The sequence below is a fragment of the Mastigoproctus giganteus genome, chromosome 5 (genome assembly GCF_048544385.1).
Source record: "Mastigoproctus giganteus isolate SK-2022 chromosome 5, ASM4854438v1, whole genome shotgun sequence".
NCBI lineage: Eukaryota > Metazoa > Arthropoda > Arachnida > Uropygi > Thelyphonidae > Mastigoproctus > Mastigoproctus giganteus.
In genome coordinates, this window is record NC_143579.1 from 70,498,701 (window position 1) to 70,523,081 (window position 24,381).

The following is a 24,381-nucleotide window of genomic DNA, read 5'->3' on the forward strand; positions in this document are numbered from 1 at the left end:
TGCTGCCAAACAGAATGCATGTTGTTGGCAGCAATTTCTAGCCACAAGATGCAAATATATTTTCAATCGTATTTAAAGGCGTAAAAAATAAATTGTGAACTGAAAAGCTATCATGTCAGGATGGAATTAAGAATATTGAACACTGTTGCCCTTTGCTAGTGACTGCCTGAGGGAAGCTATTGGTGCATGTGAGACAATAGAGTTGGCACTGCAGCATATATGTACGCGTTCCTAGGCTACGACAATGCAGCATATATGTAGAGTACGGCTAGGCTATTGAATGAGTTATTATGTACAGTAAATTTTTGACTTAAACTTAATTGAAAACCATGTTATAGTGAAAGTTTGAAGCCGTGCTAAGCGAGGTATTGCTGTATTAGCTAGTTACTGCTATAGATAAAGGAATGGTTGAATGGCAGAAAACAAAGGATAGTTATAAATTGTCACTGCTCTTCTTGGATTAATGTTATTAGTGACATCCATCAGGATTTGGTGCTGGATTCCTTATTATTTACAAATGATGATACCAAGGTTGGAAGGATGGTTAATGACTGGAAATAAGGCACACCACTGCAACAAAACTTAGAAAAATTTGGCTGATTGCGGAAATCGTGTGCAGGTACCTTCAGGTGACCATCATCTTTGCAGTTATTTGTCTTTTTGCTTGAAGAGTAATGTGATACCAGACAAGTTGTGGTTCTTTCTTTCCATTATAAGAACTGTAATGCTTGATTGAATCTGTGATCTTAGTACAGTTTATTTTGAAGCAATTTTTCAAGTTACTTGATTTCTTCTCCCACTAGTTCAATAAACATGTAGTCTTACCCTAGTTTTTGAAAGATTTATCGTTTTCACAGGAAGGAACCAGTCCACTTTGGACCATCTTATTAGACTGGAAACATCCATCCGGGATGCTTTCCTAAAACGTGAACATTTGGTGTCTGTATTCTTTGACATGGAGAAAGCGTATGACACTACTTGGAGATTTGGCATCTTAAAAGATTTGCATAGCCTTGGTCTTAGAGGGCAGCTCCCCATTTTTATTAAAAGCTTTTTAGCCAATCGATCTTTCCAAGTTTGTGTGGGATCCTCACTCTCTCGTTCCTTCAGTCAAGAGGAGGGAGTACCGCAACGATCAGTATTGAGTGTCATGCTTTTCGCCATCAAAGTTAATTCCATCACAGAACAACTTCATCCAACTGTAAACAGTGCCCTCTATGTTGATGATTTTAGCATATTTTGTCAGTCATGCAACATAAGGGTTATTGAAAGACAACTGCAAAAAGGCATTGATCGCCTTAATTCCTGGGCACTTGCTAATGGCTTCAGGTTCTCACCGGAGAAGACTGTTTGCGTACACTTTTGTCACGAGCGTAATCTTCATCCTGAACCTGAATTAAGGCTCGGACAAAATGCTATTCCAGTAGCGGCAGACACAAGATTCTTGGGACTCGTATTTGATAAAAAGCTGACCTTTCTGGATCACACCGTCAACTCCGCACAAAGTGCACAAGAGGCCTGAATATTCTGCGCTCTCTTTCCTCTACATCTTGGGGTACGGATCGATGCACCCTACTATACATCTACCGTGCACTTGTACGATCCAGACTAGATTACGGGTCCCTGGTATACAATTTGGCCAGAGACAGTGTACTTCGATGGCTGGATCCTGTCCATCATCAGGCTCTCCGTATTGCTACTGGAGCATTTCGAACATCTCCTGTCCAGAGCTTATACGTCGAAGCAAACAAACCACCGTTATCGCTTCGACGTAAGCAGTTGTCTCTAAAGTACGCTTTAAAACTGAAATCCCTGCCAGACTATCCTACGTGGCCATTCGTTTTTGAGCCACGATGGGGAAAATTTGTACAACACCCGTAAGACTGCCAATCGTCCTTTTGGTATTCGTCTCCAAGAGCTATTCAAAGAACTTAATATCAAGGTAGACAAGGTTGCCCAAACACTAAAGCAACCCCTTCCACCCTGGCATGTGACCTGTCCCTCAGAAATTGGGGAAAGTCGGACACTCCATCATCTGTCTACCTGCAGCTTTATTCAGCACACTGAGCTGAACATTCTGACTTTGCGCGGCGCCTCCGTAGCCAGGTGGGAAGGAGCAGCAGTAGTGCGTAGCACACGCTTCTTGATTAGACCGGGGTTCAAACCCGTCACCACCAAATATGGAGGATGGGGAAAGGTCAGGGAATGACCACCGCATATCCTGGAGCAATATGGCCTTAGTTGCTAATGCTCCTGAAAACCAAGTAACAACAACAACAACTGACTTTGCGCCAGTTTACACAGACGGTTCGAAGTCGGAATCATATGTGGGATCTGCTGCTGTCTTTATAGACACCACTACATCAGAGCAGATTCCCTCTGAATGCAGCATATTTACTGCAGAGCTGCATGCTATAGAGTTAGCCTTGGATCACATTAGTAAATGCCAATACCAACTGTTCATTTTATATTCCGACTCTCTCGGCGTGTTACAGGCTTTAATATCTGTGAGATATAATCCTCATCCGGTTCTGTCTTGTTTTCAGCAGAAGATTCACTTTCTCCATGAACGTGAATATGATATCCACTTCTGCTGGATTCCCAGCCACATTGGGATTATGGGAAATGATTTGGCTGACACCGCAGCCAAATCAGCAATTCCCAATAATAATCGCTGCCTGTCAGTCCCCAATACAGACTACAGGCAAATAATACACCAGAAGATACACTCCCAATGGCAGGATTTGTGGAATAGACAGATTGCGAATAAATTATATCATATAAAGTCTGTAATTGAACCGTGGCAGTCTAGTCTGCTCAGAAATCATAAGGAGGAAGAGGTAATTTTCCCAATAACACCTGCAGAGCCATAGTAGACGTGGTTCTACATGCCCATGACATCATCAGGAGGGAGCACGCTGGGCCTGCAGAAGCTGTTTCCTAATTGCAGACGTTGTCCCTATGCCCCCACGCTCCAGCTGCATAAACAATGATAGGTAAAAAAACACAATTTAGTATAACCTGAGAGAATGACATCTTGGGCCCCATCCCTCCCTGGATACCTGTCTCAATCGGGATAGGAAAGACCTGCACTTCTCTTTCACATATCTTGCATGTGGCAGAAAAGTTAAGGCATTGTCAAGTTGAATACCTAAATATGTTGTTCTGGTGGTATATTTAATTGTCTATCCTCTATACTTTATAAGTGGCAGACGTTCTCTATCTAATTTTCCTTTTAAAAGTATCTGCAATGTTTTAGTTGTTGAAACCTGCAGTTTGTGAATTGCAGACCAAATTGAAAGTTCTTGTAAGACGAAGTTAGCTATGATTTTCAGATTCATTCTTGAATTGCCGCAGACAAGGATGGTAAGATTGTCTACATAGGCAATCAACTTCGTTCCTTAAAATTTCTTGATGAGCCATGAATCAAACACCACATTTTTGAAGTCCACAAAGAGGCCAAGCAGGTATTTTGTATCAGTTTCCTTTTGCAAAGTAAGGAGTCTGACAGTTTTTTTTTTTTTTTTATGTAAACCCCAAACAAAAGAGGTATTAGAACTTATAGTACTTAGTACCGTGCTTGGGTTGGAGGTTAAGAAGACGAAAGAAGATATTTGTTGACATTGGATTTGAACTTCAGTAGACTGTAATTTTCAGGAAATACGTATGAAGGAAGATTGTTCCAGAAAACGGCAGTTGAAGGAATAAACAAGGAAGATGAAAAGTTGGTTCTGTGAGTTTGAAGTCGGACAGTAAATGGATGTTGGCTGGTGGCGGCACATGTTTGGACTGTTTTGAAAGAGAGAGCAGCAATTATAGAATCCAATTCAGAATAATAGTGCCTGTGGAAGTATCTGTAGAAGAGGCATGCAGCAGAAACAGTACGTCAATTAGACAGCAAGTGGAGAGACTCTGTTAGAGATGAATCATTAATTAACCTAACTGCCCTCTTCTGAATGAAATCCAGAAGCTTGAGAGAGGTTTTGGGGGCACCGCCCCAGATGTGGGAACAATATTCCATGGCAGGGCGATTTGCGATTTATACAGAGTGAGCAGCTGTTTTAAAGAAAAGTAACGCCGAGAGCGAAAGAGAAAACCAAGTTTTTTAGATGTAGAGGAAGCAATATTTGTAATGTGCTTGTGCCAAGAGAGATTAGAAGTCGGGGTAATCCCCAAAACAGATATATCATTTTGCCTAGAAATCGGAGTGTCACTAAAGATAAGCATAGGAGTGGAAGAATCCTTTTTGAGAGATATAAGACAAGACTGAGTTTTAGAAGGGTTGAAATCAACTAATTTGTCTTTGCCCCACTGGAGAATTACCTGAAGATCGGCATTTAAGGATTTGGTAGCAGATTTTCGAGAAATTTAAGCTGATTGAGCAGGGCAAGGTTTCTCAAAATGGAAAGTAGAATTCAATGTGCTATCATCGGCAAAACTATGGATACGATTTCCAGTCAATGGAAGAAGGTCATTAATATACAAGAGGAAAAGAGTGGGGGAAAGAACTGAACCTTGGGGGACACCGGCATTAGTGGAGAAGTTAGAAGACAGAGAGCCATCTACCATCACCCTCAGTGAGCGATCAGAGAGAAAACTGGATAACCAATTACTAAAAACAGTTGGCAAACCATAAGATGGAAGTTTGTTTAGAAGACCTTTATACCAAACACGATCGAAAGCCTTTGAGATGTTAAGAGCAACTACTTGTGTTTCACCGAACCTTTCCATTGAATTAGTCCATAAATGGGTAACATAAGCCAGAATATCACCAGTGGATCGACACTGACGGAATCCATACTGGCGATCATTGATCAGATGGAAGGTTTCTAGGTAGTTTAAGGGTCGGCGGTTAATTGATTTCTCCATTACTTTAGAAAGAGTAGAAGTAATTGCAATGGGATGATAATTGGATGGGAGGGATTTGTCACCCTTTTTAGGAACTGGCTGGGTATGAGGAAATTTCCAAGCAGAAGGAAAAACACCTTTGGAATAAGAAAGTGAAAAAAGCGGCAAAGAATAGGTGTAAGTTCAGAATCACAGGTTTTGAGAACAAGTGGAGAAATACCATCAGGACCTGGAGCTTTCTTAGCATCAAGATTCATCAAAATCCTTCTGACATCCTTTCGACGGAAGACCACAGGAGGCATTGAATGGAGTGCGTTGGGAATGGTGGGAGGTGTTTTACCAAGATCATTAATGCATGAGTTGGAAGAAAAATGGGATGCTAGCAGGTCGGCTTTATCCTTGGCTGAAATGACAACAGAACCATCTGGTTTGGGCAGAGGTGGGAGCAGAGATAGGCAAAAGTTGCGGCCAATAGCTTTAGCAAGAGACCAGAATGCTCGGCTACCATTAGGGCAAGAAGCAAGTTTTCTACTCTTAGCCTGTTCAAAATCTAGTTTGGATTGATTAATAACTGCTTTACTATTGTTGCGAGCTTTGGTGTAGGCAGAAAATGAAACTGAAGAATCAGAAACAAGCCAATTACGATATGCAACATTCTTCTCTTCAACAGCCTTAGCACATTTATTGGAAAACCAAGGTTTAGATAAAGGACAAGATTTTAAAGTGGAGTGTGGGATAAAGGATTCCATTCCTGCAAGAATAATTTCACTGATACGATCTGAGCAAACGTTGACATCAGAAGTTTTGAAACAGTAATCCGACCAAGGAAAAGAAGAAAAGAAATCTCACAGGTCATCCCATTTTGCATTCATGTAATGCCAAACAACACAAGGTAGGGAATAGCCCTGAGATAAAGGCTCCATCGGAGAAGAGACAATCACCAAGTTGTGATCTGAAGTGCCTAAAGGACCTCTTACTTCAACCATGTACTTAGAAAAGTTTTGTGAGAAAAAGATCAAGCGTGTTGGCTGTATGGTTAGGATTGTCTGGTATTCTTGCATGTAAATGAACAATCTGTGCAAGGTCATTAGTAATTGCAAAAGCCTCAGCATCTCGACCAACTGGATCGGTGTGACTAGAAAACGGAAGCCAGCTGGAGTTGTGAACATTAAGGTCACCAAGGAAAATTACCTCACTGTTAGGAAAGTTGGACTGGAGAAAGTCAAGTTGCAAAGAGAGGAAGTCAAAGAGCTCGAAGTGATTAGTGGAGTTGGGAGAACGGTAGAGACAACAGATGAATTTGACACAATGAGTTAGAGAGATTTTAAGCCAGAGAAGATCAAAGAGAGGAGATTCCAAATTGCCAAGTCTCTGACAGGGAATATCAGAATGGACATATGTACAAGTACCACCTATGAGGTGAAAGGAATCATACAGCGAATAATTTGGGCATCTGAGATGAGCAGTAGTTGAATTGAATCAACCGATAACTGAGATTCAGAAAAAGTACATGGGATTTGGTAGACTGCAAGTGGAAATGGACATCGCTGAGATTAGAATTGAGACCACGTATATGTGTGAAATTAATCAAGAAGTGCTTGGGAGGTTTAGATCTTTTCGCAGATAAGCTTGCTCTATTAGTTTGACAATTCATGTTGTATTCAATAGTAAGAAAAAGTGGGTGGGACCTGCTGTATGAAGTAATGAAATTTTTGGATATGGCATACACATGGTGAGAATATACCCAGGTCCTTGACATAACATGGCCTCGACAATGCTCCCTGCATACACACTACTTGGACTCACTCCAGTCACTATCTGGCAGAGTACAGGTAGCAAGATTATACATTAGCTGATCCGGAAGCCTCCTAGAGAGTTACCAATAGGTTCGGTCCGGTGTACTAACTAGCGGCTGGCCTGCGAACACTTTTTTTAGAGCTGTACCCTCGAAATGTAAGGAATATTGGGTCTCGCCAGGATGTTCGTCATAACCTCAAAAGTCATCAGTCATACTGCATGATGGAAGAGATAGGGAAGGGTTGACTGGAACTTAGCTCTAGAGACTAAACATGGGTTCCACCACTTCAAGCCTCCAATAAGCAAAGTGGTGGTATTGCACCGGTTGATGAGAGTCATCTACTGCCTAGTACTGCCTTGTAACATAGAGGGGCGGCATTCCTCCCCGTGGTGTGGGCGCTACACCTCGTACCGTGCTTACGTTGGTTCACACTTACCTGGGTGGTCACCCACCATGTACTTGTGTGTGGAGGTTATACCCAGGATTACTAACAGTCCCACCATCGTGAAGGTGCAAGCAGAGGATTCGGCTGTCATAGACCGTCCGGACTTCGCCGAAATTGGGTCCACTTGACTTGAGTGTCACCCGAATATCAGTTCCATCAGCGTTTTAGACTCCCAGGTAACAAGTTAAGCTTGTCTGGCATATCTGAGAGAATGTCTGTGACAACTTCAAAGACAAAAATTGCATCTGTGGTCCCCTTGCCACGAGTAAAACCAAATTGATCCAGAGACTACAATGCTTTATTGGTGTGAATAAATAATAGCTGATTAACGATTTCTTTTTCCAGTGCCTTACAGAAAACTGGAAGCAAGGCAATGGGCCTGTAGGAAGCTGGGTCTTCCTGAGGTGTCTCTGGATGTTTAAGGAGAAACTTAAGATTTGTAATTTTCCAGTCTTTCGGAAAAACTCCACGTCGAAGACAAGAATTACTAAACAGCTTGAGAATAGAAGCAGAAGCAACTTTCCAGGCTCTTTTGAGGACATCCACCTCAAGACCATCAAACTTGGATATTTTCCAGAGCACATTGAATTTATTGCCATCTACCTTTTCAAATGTGAAAGGAAGCTTCTCAACTGCCCAATAAAAGTTGAATTTTTAGATTTAATTTCCACCTGCTCCGGGAGCTCAGACATTCCATTGTCCTTGTGTATGATTACATCAAGAATTCTATTAATAGTAGAAGTCCACGAAAGCCTTGGTTTTCCAATAAAAGGTTGTTTTAGATAAGAAAGTAGCATATTACAGTTGGCTTGTATCCAAATATTCAGCTTCATTTTCTGCCTATATTAAAGCTTCAACCAGTTTTTCATGACACGAAGCTGAAGAGTTATCTACTCGTAGCCTTTTCCAAACCAAGTTTGGAAAAGGCTAAGAGTAGAAAACTTGCTTCTTGTCCAAATGGCAGTGAGCATTCTGGTCTTTTTTCCAAAGCTGTTGGTTGCGATTTCTGTCCGTTGCATCCTCAGCATATTGCACTATGTATTTTAAAAAGTACTTCTCCAAAGGAAGACTTGCCAGCATACTGCTTTTCTCATAAATCTCGTATCGATGATCTTGGAAAAATACCTCCTACTGTACTACAGTTCACTTGGTATATCCTGTAGTTCACCTACTGGTCTTCCAGTAGACGGATATTAAAAGAACTCCGAACAAACTTGTTTCCAAGAAAGCTCCTGGTCCTAATGGCATTTTTCCACTTGTTTTCAAAATATGTGCTCCTGTGCTTGCTCCTATTCTTTGTCACCTTTTCACATTTTTTTGTTCCACTGGTGTTTTTCCTTCTACTTTACAATTCCTAAGACGAATGACAAATTGTTCTTGTACTGTTATACCTTTACTGGGCTTACCATTACTCTTTCCAGAGTAATAGAGAAATCCGTTAGCTGCCAGCTCTTAAACTGCTTTGAAACTCATAAGCTCACTGATCACCATTATGGATTCCATCAGTGTTAGATCCACTGGTGGTTAGCTTTTTAAAGTCAACCAATTTTTCACGACTAAGGCTTTTGATCATGTTTTGCATTAAAGTTTTAAATAAGCTCTTGTCTTATGGTCTTCTGACTGTCTTTTGCCGCTGTCAAGTTTTCTCTCCAAACATTCACTGCACATGACGGTAATCTTCTCTCTGTCTTCTAATTTCGCCAGTGCTGCTATTTCCGAGGATTTGGTTTAGTTCTTCCTCTTGGATATTAATGACCTTCCACTGACTGGAAAGTCCGTTCCATAATTTTGCTGATGATTGCACTCTACATTCCACTTTCTAGTTTGAGAAACCCTGTCTTGCACAAGCACTCAACTTCTCAAATATCCACTTCCTTAAATGCCAATCTCCGGGTAATCCTCCAGTGGGGCAAAAAAATTTACTTAATTTTGATCTTTCTAAACTCCCATCTTATTTTTTGCACAACAGTGTCTACTGCTTCTGTGCTCATCTTTGATGACACTCAGATTTGTAGACTAAATCATATGAGGTGTGGCAATAAAGTTCCTAGATGGTTGCTGTCATGTTTGATGAGCTTGAAAATAAACGGAAGCGGGATGTTGTAGTTCAAACTTATACTGACAAAAAGTGGTACAAAGTTATCCAGTAGGCTGTCAGGTTCCTATTAAAAACCAGTTTCATTAGGTTTAAAGTGGGAAAATCTGAAATGTTAAAAACTGTTTATGGTTATGAAACATTAAAACTCATACAAGTGTATTTGAATAGCATAAGTGATTCAGTAATGGACATGAGGATGTTTGTGATAACCTTAGAAGTCGACATCCATCAATCACTCGAAATGAGGACAGAGTTGCAAAAGAGTTTGAGAAATTGTGGCAAGTGATCATCTGATCCTCAGAATGATGGCTAATGAGTTGGATATGAATAAGAGATGCTTCATCAAATTCTGCATAAAGGTTTAGGGAAAAGGTCTCTACAAAATTCATGCCACACAACCTCATGGTGTAGAAGCAACGAAGAGTGTCATTATGCGAAGACTTCTTTCAGGCTTGTGAAGAAAATCCTTAATTACCTTGACTGTATTGTTATGGAGATGCATGTTGGGTGTTTCAATATGACCCAGAGACGAAGTGTCAGAGCATGCACTGAACTTCAAAATCATCACCAAGGCCCAGATAGTTTCATTTACAGAGGTCCAGGATCAAGATGATGCTGATTGTGTTTTTCGACAAACAGGCTGTGATTCGCAAGGAATTTGTACCTGAAGAGGAGAGAGCCAATGCTACGCTCTGTGTACAAGTGCTCCAAAGCCTATTGAAGTGCATTTCCTGGGTGACGTCACAATTTTGCATGATGACAATGTCCTTCCCATTCTGCACTTGTTGGGAAGCCATTTCTGATGAAACATTGCATTGTACTGATCAACTATTCACCATACTCTCCTGATCAAGCACCAGCAGACTTCTTCCTCTTTCCCAAGGTGGAAACTGTACATAAAAGAAAGAGATTTCAGGATGTCGAGGACAAACTTAATTGCAGAACTGAATAACATATCTTTGGATGCCTTTGCTGACTTTTTAGAAACTTCTTGAACGGTGTAATAAGTGCATTCAATCACGTTGCAATTACTTTGAATAAAAATAAAATCATTTTTGAGCATCTTCACTTTGTGTTCTTTTTATTGCCACATCTGATATATCTCTCTTTGGAATTACACCAATTTCTAACTACTCACTCTGTAGAAACCTTGAATTGTTCTACACTGAACTTTTGTTTCCACATCTGGGATAGCATTTCCAAAATCTCTCTCAAGCTTCTGGACTCCATTCAGAAACATATCTCTAGCAAAGTTTCCCCACTCTTTGCATTATAAACTTTCAATTTCTGCTTTGTGTGTTTTCTATAGATACTTCCTTCTTCTTGGGCACTTGTTCTTAATTGGCATCTGTAATTTTCCCACTATCTTTCGAACCTGTCTGAACACGTGCTGCAGCCAGTCGGCATCCATTTACTATTCCAATCCAAACACAAGAACCAGCTCTTTCTCATTTATCCATTCTCCTTTCTGGGACAGCCTGCTTTCATATGTATTTCTCAAAAATTACAATCAACAGAAATTGAAATCAAATGTGAATAAGTACCTTCCATCTTTTTCAGTTATTCAACCCATGAATGGTACTAAGTACTATAGGCTGTAATACTTTTCATGTTTGGGAATTTCATTAAAAAAATAATAATAAAATAAAATTCAAATTGAGCTCAGGAGGTATTATGTTAAATGAACAGTCTCATTCAACAAACTCTAAATAAATAAAATTGTTATTATTCCTCTTAATATTTACTAATTCATTGAATAAAAATAATTTCTGATATTTTGTAACTAATTAAATTTTGACAGAACTTTTGTAAGAGGAAATAGAAATGTTCAAGTTTAACTTACTAGCATTGATCCTTGATTATATGCTGATAATTTTGTCTTATCTGTATAGTTATTTTCTCTGACTGCATTTACATTCTTTTGTAAATTTAGTATTCTCCAATAAGGCAAAGAAAATATTGCTTTCTAGTAAATATGACACACATCTGTGAATTTGTAATTGCACCCATATACTGTAATTGAAGAACAGCTAATTAATTGATGAAAGCACGAAGAAATAAATATATAAGAAGAGTTATACCTACGAAGGTTTTGAGTTTTCTATAACACTTTCTGATTTCTATATGACCTCTTGCAATATTCTTAAGCAAGTATTGTTCCAAAGTAAAGGTAATTATCAGACATTTGAAAGTAATGTTGAAATATATCTTAATAAACTTTTCACTGATATTTATTCTTATTTCAGAACAAATAACGATCCTGTAACACAAGCAGTGCTGGATAATGTAATGGGCAAACTTCCCATAGCAAAACCACGAGTAAGTCTTAACCTTATAACATTTTTTCTGTTAGAATGTTCTTGTTTAGTTAAAAATTTGTGGTAAACTAAAGCTAATATAACATGTGCTCAAAAGTTAAGGAACAAATACATAAATTAATCAAAACTGTATTAGCATTAGCAGAGGCATATATTAGATTATGGCAAAATGTTAGTGAGACTCATTTGATTGCATCTTAATAATGCTCAGACTACACCAATTTTTGTTTGAAATCAGAGTTATGCAGATGACTTTGTGAGCAGCTAAAAATTATACCTCTAATTTATGGAAGCATACTCCATTGAGTATTGCAGGCATCAATTCTAGTTCTTGCATAATATCTGATATATGCCCATTGAAGTTTCTTGGAGGGTGGCGGGGGTACTCTGAAATAACTCTCAGGAAGGCCTCAAGTCTAGAGCATCCCAAGCATTCCAGGTTGCATTGAGGCCTAGGAATGTTGCTGATTATTCCATATGGGGTGTACTCCTTGAATGTACTGGATTACTAGAGCAGCTGAGTGAACATGCATTATTGTTCATTAAACCCAGGGCTGATACCTCTCAATTTAGAAAGCAATAAAGATTGATAAAAAAACACTTAAATTTATTAAAAACTAATATTACTAAAGATTTATTTTCAAAGAAAATAAATGTACAGAATGTCAGCTCTTGTAGCTGGCATTGCCACTACAGTCTAGAAGTAAGAGTCAAAACACCACCCTTCCCTGTAACTAAATTAGTAAAGGCAGCCTTTGCTAATTTTGTTTTGTGCTTTCATCTTTACTATGCGAAAACAGCAATAAATCTTTCAAAACCAACTCTATGGGTATTATTGAACTAGTAGGAGAAGAAAACCAAATAACTTAACTATAAACAAACACAGAATTGGCACTTGTTAGGTACCATGCCACTCTTCAAGAAAAAGCCAAATAGTTGCAAAGATGGCAGCAGGTCACCTGACAAGTTTTCACGTGCAGTTTCTGTACAAAAACTATGAACATTAAACCACTGCAGAAACTATTGCAAGATTAACTATATTTTGGAGGGTAGAAAAAATTGCAGAGGGACCCTTCAGAGTCATTGACAAACTGTTAAAGGTAAATTTTAGAATGACCAAAATTAAACACAAAAAAAAAAAATTAAACAAAATTACCGGTCACAAGTTCACATTAATGTTCTTAAAAGATGTTTTTTGGGTAGAAGAGAGGTTGTTCTCCTTGGCATCTCAGTGGGCTGTGTAGAGAAAGTTTGGCCCTGGTTAAGTAGGGTAGTCAACAGATCTCTATAGTATCTCTAAGATAACAGAGAATGATTGTCCTTACCTGACATATAAAGTACACTTACTTCTACTTGTGGAATGGTGAGCTGCAGAACAGTTATGTTGAGCCCACTTTAAGAGGAGTGGTTACTACATAACCAGTCAGAAACAACACATGGTTGAACTGTGATGGAGTGATTTATCAGGAGTTACAAGTTGGTGACCAACCTTTGCCCTAGCAACAATTCACACTGATTCTTCAGTTGAGTGAGGTGAATCCCAGTATAGATATTATTCCTAATGTGTCATGGAGAGCAAGAATATGCAGATGAAACTGTTTGTTGTTTAAATATTCATTCAGGCTACATGACATGCAATCTTTTAGATCTCAGCATATGAGCAGATGTGAGTTCAGAAGTAGTTTGGGAGAAGACAAAATGAATGTCTTATGTGGTGATGGTCACACTCCAGAGACAAACATAAAAGTGTTTTAAGAAAAAAAAAATATATATATAAATGGAGAATAATAATATTATTTTAATTCTCGTCTGTGTATACAGTATAATATACTTTAGAGTTGTTAATTTATTACTCTTAGGTGTTTATTTTATTGGAATTGCCTTGATTAATAATAGTGTGTTACGTATATTAGCATTAGCATTAGAAAGCAAGCTTATGCAGCATCAGCCCAAAAAAATAAAAAAAAACCAACCTCTTCCATTTCACCCCTCCCTTCGTTCCAAATACCTGTCCAGCACAGCCTTAAATTTATTTAGGCTATCAACTTCCACAACAAAAGATGGAAGTGTGTTCCAGCAATCAACCACTCGCTGGCTAAAGGCAAACTTCAGCACATCTATCCTACAACTGTCTTTCCTCAATTTGAATTTATGGCCTCTAAGGCAAGTATTCTGAGCAAGACGAAGAATCCCATCAGCATTGAGCATGCTCAAACCATTCAAGACTTTATACACCTCAGTCAGATCACCTCGCAGGTGCCTAGTCTCCAGACACTGTATAATTTGCAAAACTTAAGCCTTTCTTCGTAAGAGCAACCCTTTGTTCCATTCACTAATCTTGTTGCCCTTCTCTGTACTAGTCCAACAGCTCTACATCCTTCTTAAAATGAGGCCTCCAGATCTGTATACAGTAGTACTCAAGGTGTGGCCTGACCATTGCCGTATACAAGGGGATAACCACCTCCTTATCCCTGCTGGAAAAATTCCTGTATATCATTGACAAGACACCATGAGCTACTCTTGAAGACCATCTGCACTGCTCAGTAAACTTCATATCTGCCTGCACAATTACCCCCAGATGCTTTTCATTCTCTACCACTAAGAGTGTAGTATCACAGAGTTCATACATTACTCTGGGGTTACTGCTTCCCATATGTAGTACTTTACATTTGTCAATGTTAAACTTCATTTGCCACCTTTCAGCCCATCTGCTCAACTTTCTAGATCCTGTTGCAGCATACTGTCATTAGTGTCCTTAGTGTTAGTGTCCTTAACAACCCTGCCAACCTTCGTATCATCTGCTGACTTGGACATTAAGCCTGATATACCATCATCAGTATCATTTATAAATACAGAAAACACAGTGGACCCAGCACTGAACCCTGAGGGACTCCACTAATAACACTAGTCCATGAAGAGCAGTGTCTATTGATTACCACTCTCTCTGTCATCTCCTGCTCAACCATCCCTTTATCCATAGCAGTAATTTGCCTCCAATGCCACTCTGCTCCAATTTGTAAATTTGTGCAGCAGTCTTCCATGTGCAACAGTATCAAAAACCTTTCTAAGATCTAAATATATGATATCAGTTATTCCCTGTATCCAGTTCCTCTGTGACCACATCATAGTACCCAATCAAATTGGTCAGACAAGACTTCCCCTTAAGAAAACCATGCTGTGTTCGAGCTATAACTGAAGTCTTGTCTAGATGATCCTGCAGTGCTTCTTTAATCAGTGCCTCCATTAATTTCCCTGGAACAGAAGTTAAACTAACAGGTCTGTAATTACATGTGTCTCCCTTTGATCCTCCTTTGTGGATTGGGGTCACATTTGCACATCTCCAGTCCATGGGTACCTATCCCGAGTCCAAGGAAGCTCTCATAATTATGGCTAAGGGTTTGCTTACTTCCTTTGTTGCCTCCTTTAATATAACTGGATAGATCCCACAAACCCCGGGTACCTTTTTTATGTTTATCTTCAACAATTTCTCCTCCACTTTCCTCTCAGTTATTACAAAATCATCTAGCTTACTGCCAGAGTTTAATTCACCTCTGGCATTCCCCTCCCTGAATAACTCCTCATGTGTGAATGTGGATCCAGAATAGTCATTTAGTTTGTAGCCACATGAGCAGGATCATCAACAGTTGAACCATCAATATCCAGTGGACCTTCTGATTCATCCCCTTCCTTCTAGAGTTTACATAGGTAAAGAACTCTTTGCTGTTTTTCTTTGCATCCTTTGCCAAAGATTTCTCATAATCTGCCTTTGCATGCTTAATCTCCTTTGTGTCTTGGTTACAGACCAGCCTTATATCTACCATTAATTTATATGTATCCCATGCATTTTTCTTCTCTGCTACATGTCTCATTAGTTCATCTGACATCCAATTAGGCCTAAACCTTGAACAATATTCCTTATTGGTATGTAAAGCCTAGTAGCTTCCAAGATTAATTCTGTGAATGCTTCCCATTTTGAATTTGCTGTTCATAACATCATCAGTTATATTCTATCCCACTGTATAGAATTTAAATACTGTCTCATACCTCCGTAGTCACCTTTTCCAAAATCAAAAACCCTTCCCTTTACCCCTGATGGTAGTTACCTCTTTAAAGTAAATCCCACTTGAGCACACTGTGATGACTGCCACCTAGTGATTCCTTTATCTGCATATTAATGCATGAAAAATCACTACTGATAATCAGATCAAGTGTATTACTCCCTCTAGTTGCCTCCCGAACATGCTGATATAGAAAACAGTCATCCAATAAATCCACAAAAGCCTTGCTAGTATGTGAATGACCAACCCACAAATTCCAGTCAAAATTCGGGAAATTAAAATCCCCCATTATAAGACTCTGATTTACTGGCCCACTCTATTTCCCTGTGCAGTTTTTTTTATACTCATCAGAATAACACACTCCTGTAACACAGGCCTACAACACACTCCTACTCTCAGTTTTGATTTCCCAGTGATTACGTCACACCAAGCTGACTCGACACTGCACTGTGCAGTGATGTCGACTGGCTGCACTTCCGTGGATTTTGTGTTTCTTAACTAATAACTCTTCCTCCTCTTCTTATCCCATCCATCCTTCCTGTACACATTGTACTTCTCCAATTCCATTTCTACATTCCTTATATCTGTGTGACAACATGTCTGTGATATCCCAACAATATCTGCCTTTGATGTTTTGACCAACACCTCAAATTGATCAAATTTATTTACCAAACTCCTAGCATTGGTGTACATGCAAGTATACATGCACCTGTCATATTCTTAGCTACCCTAAAACAACCCATGTGTTTACTTGTACCGCAATGACTCCCAGCAGTCTCTGAAAGGCTCAAGCTAATGGGAGTGCTGTGGCTCAGGGGAGAACTGAGGGGGGCAGTTGCCCTCTGAATCACAGTCTTTTAAAATGCACTGTTTGCTTGATGTTTGCGGAGCAGTCGGGTATGGGACATGATACTGCCAAGGGGGATGTCTTTGTGTGTGCACGATGTAAGGAGTGCAAGGAAATCAGGCGACAACTCAGCGTTGTTGTGGGCCTTTATGAGAGCTTGAAGGACAGGGTGGATGCCCTCGAAGGAAATAAATTGAGGGGCCCATCAAGCTCTCAGCTGCCCACAACAACGCCAGAGCTTGCACTTGATCATCATGCAACACAGAGGCAGCCCCCTAGGCAGAATGCGCTGGTCCCACAGGAACTAGTAGTTGTTGGTGACTCTATTGTCAGGGAAACGGGGAACATGCTTTGTAAAAAGGATAGGTGGAATAGGACCAGGGTATGTCTGCCAGGGGCAAAGGTTGATGACGTTGTAGAGCGGATATCATCTTTTAAGGGCACAAAAGGTGATATAGTTGTACACGTTGGCACTAATGATATTAAGAGTAGGAGACTGGCGGAATTACTTAGCAAGTACAGGTCACTGTTGAAAAAAAGCCGTGAATTAGGGTTGAATTTGAAAGTGTCTGCAATACTGCCCAGACACGATAGGAGGGAGTATATGATGAGAGCCTTGTCGATCAATTCGGCCCTGGAGGGATTGTGCAAGGCTCAAGGGGTAGAATTTTTTTCAGCCTGGTCTGTACTTGTTAACAGGAGAGACTGCTTCTACAGGGATGGGATACACTTAAATAGAAAGGGTGCAAGAATTTTTGCTGATGCTGTCAAGGCAGTGTTAGGTGGGTCGGAAAACTGCTAGTTGGGGGGGATACAAGGACTAATAGATTAACAGTAGCCACTGGCAGAGGTGGAAGTGATTCTTGCAAATGAGCAGAAGCCTGAAAAACAAGATGCAGGATATTTCAGAGACTGCTGGGAGTCATTGCGGTACAAGTAAACACATGGGTTGTGTTAGGGTAGCTAAGAATAGAAACAGGTGCATGCATACTTGCGTGTACACCAATGCTAGGAGTTTGGTAAATAAATTTGATGAATTTGAGGTATTGCTCAAAACATCAAAGGCAGATATTGTTGGGATATCAGAGACGTGGTGTCACACAGATATAAGGAATGCGGAACTGGAATTTGGGGAATACAATGTGTATAGAAAGGATAGACAGGACAGGAGGGGAGGGGAGGAGGGGTTATGCTATTAGTTAAGAAACACATAAAATCCAAGGAAGTGAAGCCAGTCGACATCGATAGACAGGGCAGTGTCGAGTCAGTTTGGTGTGACATAAGCATAGGGAAATCAAAATTGAGAGTAGGAGTGTGCTATAGGCCTAATGACTCTGATGAGTATATTAAGATATTGTACAGGGAAATGGAGTGGGCCAGTAAATCAGAGAGTCTTATAATGGGGGATTTTAATTTCCCAGATATTGACTGGAATTTGTGGGTTGGTCACTCACACACTAGCCAGGCTTTTGTGGATTTATTGGATGATTGTTTTCTACATCAGCATGTTCGTGAGGCAACAAGAGGGAGCAATACTCTTGATCTGATTATAAGTAGTGATTCTTCATGCATTAAGAATCTGCAGATAAATGAACCACTAGGTGGCAGTGATCACAGTGTGTTGAAGTGGGATTTACTCAAGGAGGTAACTACCATCAGAGGTAAAGGGAAGGGTTTTTGTTTTCGTAAAGGCGACTATGATGGTCTGAGACAGTATTTAAATTCTATACAGTGGGACCAACTGATGATGTTACCAACAGCAAACTCAAAATGGGAAGCATTCAAGGAACTAATCTTGGAAGCTACCAGGCTTTACATACCAACTAAGAAATATTGTTCAAGGTTTAGGCCTAAATGGTTGTCAGATGAACTAATGAGACATGTGGCAGAGAAGAAAAATGCATGGAATACGTACAAATTAATGGGCGACATGGAAGCCTATGATAGATATAAGTTGGTCTGTAACCAAGTCACAAAGGAGATTAGGTAGGCAAAGGCAGACTACGAAAAATCTTTGGCAAAGGATGCAAAGAAAAACAGAAAAGAGTTCTTTACCTATTTAAACTCAAGAAGGAAAGGGATGAATCAGATTGGTCCACTGGATATTGATGGTTCAATATCCAGTGGACTTGATGGTTCAATATCCAGTTAGTTGAGGATCCTGCTCAGGTGGCTAACAATCTAAACAAGTATTTTGCATCTACATTCACGTATGAGGAGTTATTCAGGAAGGAGAATGACGTAGGTAAAGTAGACATTGGCAGTGAGCTAGATGATTTTGTAATAACTGAGAGGAAAGTGGAGGAGAGATTGTTGAGGATAAACATAAAAAAGGCACCTGGGGTGGATGGGATCTATCCAGTTATATTAAAGGAGGCAGCAAAGGAAGTAAGCAAACCCCTAGCCATAATTATGAGAGCTTCTTTGGACTCAGGGGAGGTACCCATAGACTGGAGATATGCAAATGTAACCCCAATTCACAAAGGAGGATCAAAGGCTGACACAAGTAATGATAGACCTGTTAGTTTAACTTCTGTTCCAGGAAAATTAATGGAGGCACTGGTTAAAGAAGCACTGCAGGATCATCTAGACAAGAATTCAGTTATAGCTCAGACGCAGCATGGTTTTGTTAAGGGCAGGTCTTGCCTGACCAATTTGATTGGATACTATGATGTAGTCACAAAAGAACTGGATGCAAGGAATAACTTTGATATTATATATTTGGATCTTAGAAAGGCTTTTGATACTGTTGCACATGGAAGACTGCTGCACAAATTGGAGCAGTGTGGCATTGGAGGCAAATTGCTGCTATGGATAAGGGGATGGTTGAGTGGCAGAAGACAGAGAGTGGTAATCAATGGACACTGCTCAACGTAGACTAATGTTATTAGTGGAGTTCCTCAGGGTTCAGTGTTGGGTCCGTTGTTGTTTTCGGTGTTTATGAATGATATTGATGATGGTATATCAAGTTTAATGTCCAAGTTTGCAGATGATACAAAGGTTGGCAGGGTTGTTAAGGACACTACTGACGCTATGCTGCTGAAACAGGATCTGGAAAGGTTGAACAGATGGGCTGAGAGGTGGCAAATGAAGTTTAACATTGACAAATGTAAAGTACTACATATGGGAAACAGTAACCCCAGAGCAACGTATCAACTCTGCGTTTCTACACTGACAGTGGTGGAGAATGAAAAGGACCTGGGGGTAATTGTGCAGGCAGATATGAAGTTCTCTGAGCAGTGCAGACGAGCTGCAAGAGTAGCTCATGGTGTCTTGTCAATGATATATATAGGAATTTTTCTAGCAGGGATAATGAGGTGATTATTCCCTTGTATAAGGCAATGGTTAGGCCACATCTTGAGTACTGTATACAGGTCTGGAAGCCTCATTTCAAGAAGGATGTAGAGCTGCTGGAACGGGTACAGAGAAGGGCAACAAGATTAGTGAATGGAACAAAGGGTTGCTCTTACGAAGAAAGGCTTAAGTTTTGCAAATTACAGAGTCTGGAGACTAGGCACCGGCGAGGTGATCTGATAGAGGTGTATAAGGCTTTGAATGGTTTGAGCATGCTCAATGCCAATGGGATTCTTCCTCTTGCTCAGAATAATCACCTCAGAGGGCATAAATTCAAATTGAGGAAGGACGGATGTCCGATAGATGTGCGGAAATTTGCCTTTGGCCAGCGGGTGGTTGGTTGGTGGAACCGACTTCCATCATTTGTTGTTGCAGTTGATAGCCTACACAAATTTAAGGCTCAACTGGACAGGTATTTCGAACGAACGGAGGGGTGAAATGGGAGTGGTGTGTTTTTTTTTTTTTTTTTTGGCTGATGCTGAATAAGCTTGCTTTCTTGCATCATATGCCTCTACTAATGCTAATGCTAATACCCTGCATCTTGTTTTCCAGGCTGCTGCTCATTCCAATAGAAGCAGTGCAAGAATGGCTTTCACCTCTGCCAGCGGCTACTGTTAATCTATTCGTCCGTGTATCCCCCCAAGCTAGCAGTTTTCCGACCCACCTAACTCTGCCTCAATAGCATCAGCAGATATTCTTGCACCCTTTCTATATAAGTGTATCCCATCCCTGTAGAAGCAGTCTCTCCTGTTAACAAGCATAGACCAGGCTGAGAAAAATTCTACCCCTTGAGCCGTTCACAATCTCTCCAGGGCCGAATTGATCGACAAGGCTCTCATCATATACTCCTTCCTGTATTGTCTGGGCAGAATTGCAGACACTTTCAAATTTAACCCTAATTACTAGTTAACTAATTCTGCCAGTCTCCTACTCTTAATATCATTAGTGCCAATGTGTACTACAATGTCATCAACCTTTGCCCCTGCCTGATATACCTTGGTCCTATTCCACCTATCCTTTTTACACAATATGTTCCCTGTTTCCTTGACAATAGAGTCACCGACAACTACTAGTTCCTGTGGGACCAGTGCATTCTGCCTTGGGGGTTGCCGCTGTGTTGCGTGATGATCAAGTGCAGGCTCTGGCATTGATGTGGGCCGCTGGGAGCTTGGTGGGCCCTCAATTTAGATCATTTGAGGGCATTCACCCTGTCCTTCAAGCTCTCATATAGGCCCATAACAACATTGAGTTGTCGCCTGATTTCCTCACACTCCTTACATCGCGCTCACACAAAGACATTCCACTTGGCAATATCATGTCCTTTTCCTGATTGATCCACAAACATTAAACAATCAGTGCATTTTAAAAGGCTGTGATTCAAAGGGCACTGCCCCCCACCCCCTATCAGTTCTTCCCTGAGCCACAGCACTTCCATTAGCTTGAGCCCTTTGCTTTGCTGCTCTGGTCTGAATCATGATTTCAATTCAATTTCAGTACAAAATTATAACCCTAAACTTATATCCCAATGCAGTTATAACACTATATATATATATATATATTTTTTTTTTATTTCAGTATTGAGTATTATCTGAGTTATGTATCGATACACTTGCTAATTAATAGCAAGTTATCATAACTTGTATTGATAACTTGCTATATAACTTGATACATAAATTAATACATAACTTGATAATTGCAGTATCAAGTTATGTATTAATTAATAATGTTATGTTTGTAAAATCTAGGTCATTATGGGTATTTAGTTAAAAAAAAAAAAAAAGTACGATTTAATTGACAATGAAGTTTAACAAGATTAATAAATTTTACTGATTAATTGATAATATTATATACTATACTGTACTAAGCTACGCTATCTAGTATGAGATATAACATTTCGTATAAAAATGGTGGCAAGTTACGAATGGTAAATCTACGGACACTTAGTATTAATTAACTTCCAAAATCTCGCTATCTAAATTCAGAATAAACCAAGGATCTTGACTAGGTCTGTAAGCTACTTATAGAAAATAATTTAATATAACAATTAAGTCAATAAAGTGGCTAAATATAGCTAAAAACTTTGCATTCGCTGGAGTTGCAAAACTTGTAAAACACGTGGATTGGGTACCCTTACCGATACTGAATATAAGTTATTAGTAAAAGGTTCTCCTAGTGGTAGACATGACATTTAGATTTACAGCTATTACTCATGAGTACAAGCTTATAGCAGTTAGTTTTAAGTGTTATTCATAACAGAAGTTATAAATGAAAGGCAAAAATACTCTCTGACATCAAGTAAATACTTTTATTTGGTGCCAAGAATGCAATTATAGTTAAGTGAAATGTGTGATAGACCTGAGCTCTTGTGGCACACAGCACTAGATACATCAGCTTTTGCACAGATGGAGAAGAAGAGATAACAAAGATGAAAAATATTAAGAGTAGTGGAATTAATCAACAGTATATTTGGCTTAGTTGTGTATGGTATTTTTCTTCTGCTGTTATTCGTTTTTTATATGGAACACGAAGTTTTTGTGCAGCACACAGACAACTACATATTTTAATTTTAAAAAAAATACACATCCATAAATACAATTATGTGTACCTCTTACACATATAGAGTCATTGTGGCAACAAAAATGGATTTGAGGTACATAGATCTTCAATGTATATTTCCCTAAAGCCTTCAATTGAGATACCTTAATAATGGAAAGAAGTTAGTTTTAAGTGTTAAATCATTTATTTTAAAGCTTAAAAAAAATGATCCTGGGAATGAGAAAAATAGAAGACAAAGATATCCTAATATTTGGTAATTACTTTTGTTTATGAATCCTAAATCAATTTAGAAGCATTAATAGACTGACAATTATTATTATTGTTGCTCTTATATTATTTCTCCCTGATTGGGGATTCCACCTCATGACAGGTATTGCTACCAAGTTGTTGTCTCGTGTTACTGTTGGTCGAGGAACTCTCTGACTATCCTGCAGGTGATCAGGATTGCAACTTCTTGGAGTTCCTTGTAGGTGTTTGCTGGGAGACCTATTGCTGTTATGTAGGGTCTTTGGCACCATACCTGTGGTTGACACGATGATCGGGATGGTCATTACTTTTTGCATATGCCACATCTCTTTGATCTCCTGTCTTAGGTTCGTGTAGTTTGTGATTTTTCTCCCATAGGTTTTCTGCAGGTTGCCAGTGTTGGGTACCGCTATGTAAATCAGATAGGTAGCCTTTTCCTTCTTGTCCACAAGGGTTATGTCCAGTCTGTCGTGCGGGATTGTCCTATCCATTATTATGGCACGGTCCCAGTACAGCTTGTGGGTTGGGGTCTCTAGTACTGTCTGGGGTTCGTACTTGTAGTACAGTACACTGTCTTTGACCAACTGGTATTTCCTTGTTAGCTTCTGATGTATTATCCTGGCTACCTGGTCGTATCTACGAGTGTACTCAGTCTGGGTGATCACCTTGCATCCTGCAGTGATGTGTTGGATTGTTTCTGAATCCAGGTGGCATCGTCGACATGTGTCATCGGACACTCTGGATTCCTTGGTGATGTATTTTCTATAGTTCCTGGTGTTGATTGCCTGGTCTTGGATGGCGAGCACGAATCCTTCAGTCTCGGGGAAGAGTGTTCCGCTTGTGAGCCATGCATTGGAGGCAATTTTATCTATGTGATCTTGATGGAGATCATTGTAGTGTCTGCCATGGAGTGTCTTCTATGCCTGTCTTTCTAGCTTTGTTTGAACCTCCTGGTTGGGAGGTGGGACTCCTCGCTTAGGTTGAGTGGGGTATACCACTTGTCTATCTTCCTTATGGCCTGGTGGAGTGCTACTGTGTGTTTCTGGAAGTAATCCTTCAGGTTAACTATCGCTGTCTTTTGTTGCTCAATGAGGTCTATCAGGCCCCTTCCTCCTTCTTTCCAGGCAATTGTCAGTCTCTCCACGGCAGATTTCGGGTGCTGTTGGCGGCTCTTGGTCATCATTGTCCTTGTCTTTCTCATGATATCCTCCAGCTCGGTGTTAGTCCAATCTATGACCCCAAAGGAGTATGTTAGCACTGGGACTGCATGGTGTTTATGGCTTTATCTGTGTTCCCTCCGTTCAGCTTTGCTTTCAGCAGGCTTCTGAGTCTCTGATGGTATTTTTCGGTCAGGCAGGCCTTAATTTCCTTGTGCTGTAACTGCTGAGCCTGCATAATCCCGAAGTATTTGTAGGCTTCTCCCTCTGCCATGGCTTCGTTCCCTTTACCACTCTACCGCTGGTAGTTTCGGTTGAGTAATTTTTGCTGATGCAATCCATGGGTTATTATTATTATTTTTTAAAATTCTTTTTGGCCACAGAAAGTAATGTGTGATTTTGCATTAGTTATTGCAAGACATTATTGGATGCATTGTCCAGTTGTTATCAGCCCTCTGATTGTTAATTTTAGTTATTAGTGAACAAATCCTATATAAAAACTCAAAAGTCTGCATAAAATATTCTAATGGCAAACTATCAAACCCAATTAACACCAATAAAGGAATCAAACAAGGATGTGGACTATCACCTAATTTAATTAATATTTACATCAGTAAAATTATTAAAGAAGGGAAACAAACAATTAACAATGGAAT

At 39.8% G+C, this 24,381-nt stretch overlaps 1 protein-coding gene across 1 annotated transcript in view; it reads left to right on the top strand.

The window, feature by feature from the left end:
• The window catches only part of LOC150085474 (zinc finger protein 385B-like), a 206,598-nt gene that overhangs the window by 65,395 nt on the left and 116,822 nt on the right, over positions 1-24,381 (top strand). Inside the window, exon 3 of the mRNA XM_090373286.1 lies at positions 11,436-11,508. Within this exon, the coding sequence (XP_090229412.1) occupies positions 11,436-11,508 (73 nt within the window). The remainder of the gene's footprint in view (positions 1-11,435; positions 11,509-24,381) is intronic.